The sequence below is a fragment of the Belonocnema kinseyi genome, chromosome 3 (genome assembly GCF_010883055.1).
Source record: "Belonocnema kinseyi isolate 2016_QV_RU_SX_M_011 chromosome 3, B_treatae_v1, whole genome shotgun sequence".
Taxonomy (NCBI): domain Eukaryota; kingdom Metazoa; phylum Arthropoda; class Insecta; order Hymenoptera; family Cynipidae; genus Belonocnema; species Belonocnema kinseyi.
Window position 1 is genome coordinate 61405176 of NC_046659.1, and position 8302 is coordinate 61413477.

The following is an 8302-nucleotide window of genomic DNA, read 5'->3' on the forward strand; positions in this document are numbered from 1 at the left end:
ATCTAACACTAAAAAAATCGATACTAATTCCTAAGGGCTATGCAAATTAATCACATTTTGCTAAATTAAAATTTTTTTGAATTAACCTACAAAAAAAGTGTGCGGGGACGTCTGTTAGCATGTTCGCTATCATTTCCCAAATTTTTAAGACAAAATATTTATTATTCTAGAAAAAAGCCGGGGGAACCCAAAACTGGTAAAATCGACTATTTTCTAAATATCACATGCCCTTAAACGTTCATACTAGAGAGCTTTATCTTTTTAAATCTAAACATTTTGCGAAAATGAGGCCGCTGCATGAATTTGAAGTAATATCATTTTTGAATACTTCATAATATTCTGAAAATTGTATTACATTCAAAATTTTTTTTTGAATACTTCATTGTTGAGAAAAAAATGTTTAAGAAAAATATCGAAATCCCGGTTCAAAAACTCTCTGCCTTTGAAACGTCACGTCCGAAAAACCGCCGAACCAATCAGAATAATGATGCATTGAAGTAACGAATTATTTAGCAGGCAGCTGACGAAAATTCAATTTACAATTTCTAACAGATATTTGTTTACTGAAAATAATTGTTGACAAGCAGCAACACAATCCAGCCAAATCTAACTAAAAAAGTACAAATTTGCTTAAAATATAAACCCTAAAAAAACATAGTAATGAATAATATAATTCAAGTGCGTCAGTATGAGTTGTTTCCAAACATAACCTCAAATTTGTTGTCAATCATATGTTCGGAAGGTTTGCAATCAACGCACAGTAGTCGGTTTTCTTTCGCTTTATGTTTAACAAGTATAATAATAATGCCGAACCCTTATAAAAAAAAATGTTTTGTACCTGATTGCAAGTGCAATAGCATCGATGATCCACAAAAAATATTTATAAGGTTGCCTATGGGCACCGAAGTGAGGAGGAAATGGGCCGAAGCCGTTGGAAGAACCGGTAAAGATACTAAGTTTCATCCAAACTCTGGCGTATATTGTTGTGAAGATCATTTTCTAGTAAGTTTGTATAATATAACGCATAATAATACTGAAATCATTTTTTTAGCAAACCTGTTCAATAAATGTTGCTATCCGTGTACAATATCTTAGCAACAAACATATATAGGTTATGTCAAGTACATCTCCGCTAATAATTTTTAATATTATTTTAGTTGAGTCTGTAGGAATTTTATTAATATTCGTTTGACAATTTTGGTCAAATCTGTGAAATTTCAAATGTTTTTTCTTATGACAGTTTAGCGAAGACGTTGAAAATTGGGAAGACGTGGTCAGGCTGGGAAAGCGAATGCGATTTAGGGAAGGCTTTGTTCCGAGAAAACGAAAATTGAGCTCATCAGAGAATTCACTAGCAATAATAGAAAAGGTCTAAAAATTGTTATGCTTACTGCTTATACATTCAATCACTAGCGGACCAAATGCACGGTTTCGGTCCATTTTCGCCTTATTTTGCTAATATCGTTGTAACAACTAATCATTTCTATATAAGTTTATCTGAAAATAGTTTTTATTGTTAAAAAATATATTTAATAAAATAATAATAATTATTATTCATTACGAAGATATTACAAAAATAAAGTTTTGTCTCATGCATTTGGTCCTTTGTTCTCCCCTCAGCATTCAACGAAGTGAAGTTAGATGTTAGTTGAAGTGAAAATACCTAATCCGCCCAACTAATCACATTTTACCGCAAAAATTCAAAAAGTATACTTTTTAAACATTATAGAAAAGTATTCAAACTTATTTTCGTTTAAACTTCCTTTCCGTATTTACATTATTTTTTTGGTATTCTCTTAATGTTACTAGGGAATTTTTTTTTATATGTAACAATCCAATTGCCGAATGTTAATTACAAAATCTAGTCTACACTTGTTGCAGATGATTATTTTTTTAAATTGAATTGCACTAATATTTAATAGTTAAATCATCAATAAAGTGTATTGAGTTTAAACAAATTTAAACCCAAATGACCTTAGACCAACCTTAGCAGTAGTCTAACCAGAGTTCTGAGCTGGTTATATTACTTTGAAAACGGTAACAAGAATGAGAATATAACCGAGAAATAAATTCTCTGAGAATTTATAAGAATCTCAGAATTTATTTTAATTAATAGAAAGTTACATTTTTTCGTTAACTTTTCGGTTGAACATTCAACTCTTTTTTTTTAAAGTTTCTCTTTTTTATTTGAGAACTTTCTTGAAAACTTAACTATTTCGTAGAAAATTTACTTTTTGTTTAAGATTTATATTTTGGTGTGGAAAAAAAGAACCGAAATAGTTTCTGGATGAAAGTCCCACTCGTAAAAAAATGTGTTTTTTATGACAAATTCATCTGTTTTAGTACAAAATTGATCTTTTTTGGATAAAAGTGCAATTATTTACAGAGAATTTAACTATTTTGTTAAAAATTCATCCTTTTTGGTTGAAAAAATTCGTCTTTTTGGATTGAAAATTCAATTTTTTTCGCATAAACTTATTTTTTGTTACAAAAATTTAATTTTTGATGTTACTGAGTTAACTGGAATCTTTTTTGGATGAAAAATCAACTTTTTTTAAAATAAAAAATTCTGCTTTAAGCTAAATTTAATATTTTTTGATAAAAATGCAACTACTTTGTCGATAATTCAACAATAGTTTGATCGTGAAAACTCGACTAAAATCTTTTTCAACAGAAAATTCATTTATTTTTTTGAAAATTTATCAGTTTGATTTAAAACTTCATTTTTTATAGAAGAAATTTCATCTTTTGTATGGCAATGCAACATTTTGGTTAAAAATCGTTCTTCTTTGCTTGATAATTCAAATAATTTGTTTAAAACATTTAGTTGAATCGCTTTGTTAAGAAATCACTTTTTTCTTAAAGATTTATATTTTAAGTTGAAAAGTTATCTCGTTGGTTAAAAGTTTAATTATCTTGTTATAAATTAATGGTTTTTAATTGAAAATTCAACTACTTGGGTCAAAGTTAAACTATGTTGTGAATTTTTTTATTAAAAACTTATGCCTGGTTGAAAATTTAACTGTTGATTGGGAAATACTTCTTTTTTTTTTTTAGAATTCATTTTTTAACAGAAAATGAAACTTTTCCATTTTATAAGATTGATATTTTTTAGTTAAAAATTCGCGTTGTTTTTTTTTTTGTAACAAAATTGTTTTTAAGTTTGAAATTTCCTTTTTTTGCGTAAAAATGAATCAGTGTCGTGGAAAATTATTTTTTTGTTGAACAGTCATATTTTTTGTTTGAAAATTAATTTTTTGTATAAAAAATTGTTAAAGAACATAAATTTTTTAATTTTTGTGAATTCTGTCATATTCTCGGTTATATGACCTGTACTTAAATTCTCGGGAATTTAAGGATGAAAATATTTGTCAGATTGCCAAGTGGCAAAGAAATACGAAGAAAATGGACCTCAGCAGTTGGCATAATCGGGAAACAAACCGTACATCATGAAAATTCTGCAATTTTTTGCTGCGAACATCACTTCAATGTACTTGAGTATTATAGAAAAATATTAGCATTATCTAGGAAATAGAAAATTTTCAAAATAGTTCTCGATTATCATATCAATTTTAATATGATAAACGTATACCAACACAAAACAAGGATTTTTATGTTGTATATTATATTCGTGTTTATCCTACATGATATAGACTTATAAAGTAATAATTATAATTCTTACAAATAACTTTTTCTTAACTCTTATTATTTATCAGCTGCCGAGAGATGTAGAAAATTGGATGGATGTAAAATTGCTCGGAAAAAGAATAAGACTAAGAGAGGGAGTTTTGCCAGTTAAAAGAGACCCAAACTCAAAGTCTTTCAGATCATTATTAAAAAGGCCCATCATTCAAACGCCAGATTCGAATAATATCCAGGAAATAAAGACCGAGGAAATACTTATTTCGTCCGAAGGTATGACTCTAATGTTTATTTTTATACACTTGTAACCCCAATTACAAAGCAATGATAGAAACAGTTTTATTACTTTTGAAAGTAATTTCACAGACAGAAGTTTTAATTTAAAAAGTCAGTTTCAGTAGTTATTATCTGTTATTCAAGATAAAAAGACGAACTTTGAACAAAAGTGTTGAGTTTTCTGGCAAAATTCTAATTTTTAAACAATATTCGGCTTTTAAACCCGAAAAGATGAATTATCAACAAAAAATTTAATTTTTATCCAAGACAGATGAATTTTCAACCAAATAGTTGAACTATTAAGTACGAAAAGATTTTTCAACAAAATTTGATTTTTCAACCTAATATTTAAATTTTCAAACTACAAAAATAAATCTCCAACCAAATGCTCGAATTTCCAAACAAAATATTTAAAATTTAATCAAAAATAGTTGAATTTTCAATCAAATAGTTTAATTTCCTATCCAAAAAGGCAAAACTTTCAGAACTGAGTTGCATTTTTAACCTTGCTTAGAAGAAAGACGAACTTTCAACCAAAAAGATTCATTTTTATGAAACGATGAATTTTATATCCAAAAAGAGTTTAAAATTAAAAAGAATTAACTTTCAATCATGAAAGATGAACTTTGAATCTAAAGGGACGAAGTTTCTATCTAAAAATAGGAATATTCAACAATACAGTTAAATTTTTGAACAAAAAGATGACTTTTTAACAAGATAATTGAATTTTTCACCAAATAGTAGAATTTTCACCAAAAAGGAGATTAATTATAAACCCAAAATATGACAGGAGACTTCTTAAATAAAAATAATTAACTTTCAACCAAAAATATGACTTTTCAAGAAAACACATTTTTAACAAAGTAATTCAATTTTTAACCAAATAGTATAATTTTGTAGTTCAAAGAGATTAATTTTTGACCAAAAATATAATAGTACTCTTTAATGAAAAATAATTACCTTGCAAACATTAAATATGTATTTGCCTCGAAGAAGATGAATTTTTAATCCAAAAGAAAGGATTATATATCCAAAAATAGAAAATTTCTATAAAACAGTTGAATTTTTGACTAAAATAGAGGAGTTTTTAGCAAATTGAATTTTCTACAACATAATTCAATTTTCAAGCAAATATTAGAATTTTAAACATAAGGAGATTTTTTTAATACAAAAAGATTACTTTTTAGCAAAATAGTTTAATTTTCTGGGAATTAATTAAATTTCTAACCAAAAGAGATGGCTTCGGGTCTAAAAATGTAATAGTAGACTTTTCAATCAAAAAGACTTTACTTTTAACCAAAAAATACGACTTTCCCACAAAAAGGTACATTTTCAATCCAAAAGGATAAATTCTCTTTTCAAAGAGACGCATGTTTAACAAAACAGTTGAATTTTCGACCAAAAGAGGTGAATTCCGAAACAAAAATACAATAGTAAACTCTTCAATTAAAAAAAAATTCTGTAACATTCTGCAAGGAAATGGCCCATTTTGTTGATCGTAGTTTAGAAGATAATCATGTTTTTGTGATGCAAGTTTTCTATTTGGTATTATTATACTCTTATTTTTCTAAAATGACCAGGCGTGGGTAAATTTGATATTTAAATGCAAAATATATATAACGTGAATCTAAGTCACTCTCGAGCTTCAAGTTAGTTTTTCTCGAAAAATTGGTTTAATCATTTATTTGCGAAACCTTTTAAGTATCCCTAAATACACTCAGCACAATTTCAAACAAATTTTTTTCGAAAATTGAGACTATTTATTACAAAAATAAAACAAATCTAAAAAGTCCCGATTTCAAAAAATTTATCGACTATTTCCTAGCTTTTTCCCGGTGCTAAAAATTTCAGACTAATTCCTTGTTTTCCAGGTCAGTGGCCACCCTGTTTATTGACCGACCAGTATACAATTTTTTATAAATAGTGACAAAGTCTATAGCAGATTCACTTACGGTAAAAATGTTCACTTTCAGATGAATCTGAAGCGAAAAAAAATAAATACGTAAAGTACTGTTTTGTGCCCAACTGTAACCAAAATTCACTCGAAAATCCGAATAAATTATACCTCCAATTGCCAAAGGGGATGGAAATTCGGAAAAAGTTTGCAGAAGTTCTTGTGGGAAAAGAAAAGAATATAGTGTTTCATGAAAATTCTGAAGTATTTTGCTGCACAGATCATTTGGATGTAAGTAAACAACACACACAAATTTTAAGATTTCTTAACAATATTTGCAACTAATTTAAATACTCTAATAGTAATTATATTAATTTAACTTCTATATATTTCTAGCTTTTAAAATCCATTCACCTTCCATACACAACACAAAATTCGGAGAGCCAAGCTAATCAAGAAAACGATAAATCATTGACCGTCGACATCGAGGCTGTATCAGAAGATACTTTGAAATTAACACAACTCTTATGCGAACAGAGTTCAAGCACAGAGTCCTTCGAAGTAAAATCAGAACCTCTAGATGATATGCAATCAATTCAAAAAGAAAATTCTCAACCAGTTTTAATAAAAATTGAACCGGGCATTTCGGATTATGTAAAACTGGAACCAGAGACAGAAGAAAACGTTTCAACTCAAATTAATACTGAATTCAAATACGAGCAGATGCAAATCGTTGAAGAAGATACATATTTTTCAGAAGCAGTCGAAACTCAACGTTCCGAAGAAACAAAAATCAGTGAAAATGAAGTTGTAGTTCTTCGAGATGATGTTCCTGAACACAGTGAACTGCGTTCCTATTTACTCACAGAACTTAGCAAGGAAGTGGGTCAACAATTAGAAACATCAATGTCCAACAATCGCGATAATATTCAGGGCAATATTCAATCCTCGAAGCCAGACCAAAGAAGTATAGCTACATCGATTGAAGTAAAATATCTCAGTGAAGATATTAATCGATCACTTTACCAAGAACGATCTTCAGAAGTGCTTAAATTGTTGCGAGAAGCGCAGGAAGGATCAGGAAAGAGAACAAAAAAACATGATGTATTAATTGCAAGTTGCAATTTAGATTTGACTAAGAAACTCGTAAAGACCTATCCTCTCAGATACACTGGCTTACCTCCTACAATGTTCAAACGCTTCATGGCGAATGTATTTCGAGATACGAAACTTCCCTACAGTCGTACTCTGCTAGTTCTATTGAAAATTCGAGAAAATCAATCCTTCGAGCGATTGGGTGACAATTTTGGAATTTCAACTGAAAAGGCAAGGAAAAGGTTTCTTCAATCTGTCCCATTGATAGCTAATTGTTTAAAAAAAGTCCCCTGGCCCCAAGTTGACACCGAGTCTGAAATTCCCTTTTCTTTCGACAGTCAGTTTGAAAATATAAAATTCATTATCGATTGTTTGGAAATCGAGGTAAAGAAATCAATGGATGCCAAACCGAAGCAACTGTTAGCGACTGCAGGAAAACATTGTGACTCTGTAAAATATTTAATTTCGTACACTAAGATGGGTTTAATTAGCTGCGTGTCGAACAAATATGAAGGTTCCTTGTCCGACAAATTTGTTCTGGACAATTCGGGATATCTTTCCCGGTTTAGTTTTACGAAAAAAGCTTTGGCGTTGACGGACAGGCGTTATCCTGGAAGTGGACACCTATTTAATGCGGCAAATTGTCAGCTTATAAGATTAGGAGAAGAAATTCACAGACTGGAATGGATAACGTGTCTAAAAACATTATTGGAGTACGTTGAAAAGGTAATGAAAAGACTAAGGGAATTTAGGTTCATTTCGAAACATGCTTTGCTTAGTCCGGACTTGACTGCTGTATTAGATGATGTGGTAATTATTGCGAGCGCTATTGTCAATGCGCAGGGTCCGATTGTACCAAGTGACACAGAACAAAATTAGATTTTCATTGATCAAAACTCATCTTCTCTGATTTGTGATATTAGATTATTTATTGTATATACTATTATACAATTAGGTTACAATATTATGTTACCAGATTTCACTGCTTATTAAATATTCTGTATAAATAGTGTGATAAATTGCGGATATTTTTCAAGTGTACCACGATAAAGCGCTCTCTTTTCCAAAATATTCGTCTCTAAGAAATTGTAGACAGAAATCATAAATGCCTTCCTTTCCACTTAAGTTTTCGAAAATCTATTTTACACGCATTTCAAAAGAAAAAAATTTTATTGGCTACTATGAAATTCTTGGAAAATAAAAATAAAACCAAGAATCTAACGATTAACTTTCAAAATACAATCTTAAACGTCTCCATTCAAATTTTAAAACAAATATTAATAAAAAGAAAAAAAATGCGTCCAAAAAATCCCTTTCTTTTTTTCTCGTCTTTTTTATTTTTGTTATTTTTAAATCACAGTGCAAGTTTGAACCAATTCAGTTAACATTAAAACG

General features: G+C 29.2%; 1 protein-coding gene across 4 annotated transcripts; it reads left to right on the forward strand.

Annotated features, from left to right (window-relative positions):
- The first annotated feature begins 510 nt into the window (after positions 1-510).
- Positions 511-7946, forward strand: LOC117169701. 4 transcript variants are annotated; one of them, XM_033356192.1, is made up of 5 exons: positions 511-1002; positions 1241-1369; positions 3717-3915; positions 5892-6103; positions 6209-7946. In XM_033356192.1, the coding sequence occupies exons 1-5, from the start codon at positions 661-663 to the stop codon at positions 7784-7786; spliced, it is 2460 nt and encodes an 819-aa protein (XP_033212083.1). In that variant the 5' UTR covers positions 511-660; the 3' UTR covers positions 7787-7946. The 4 variants fall into 4 exon arrangements, with proteins under 4 accessions (XP_033212083.1, XP_033212085.1, XP_033212086.1 ...); XM_033356195.1 differs by lacking the exon at positions 1241-1369 and adding an exon at positions 3376-3490 and having other exon boundaries at positions 513-618; XM_033356196.1 differs by lacking the exon at positions 511-1002 and adding an exon at positions 3376-3490 and having other exon boundaries at positions 1268-1369.
- Positions 7947-8302: the final 356 nt, after the last annotated feature.

Bases quoted from the DNA above. Each gene is read 5' to 3' on its own strand.
- LOC117169701 (XM_033356192.1), top strand. From the start codon at position 661: ATGAATAATATAATTCAAGTGCGTCAGTATGAGTTGTTTCCAAACATA. The intron at 3,916-5,891 runs GTATGACTCTAA...GTTCACTTTCAG, and splicing joins AATACTTATTTCGTCCGAAG to ATGAATCTGAAGCGAAAAAA. The intron at 6,104-6,208 runs GTAAGTAAACAA...ATATATTTCTAG, and splicing joins GCTGCACAGATCATTTGGAT to CTTTTAAAATCCATTCACCT.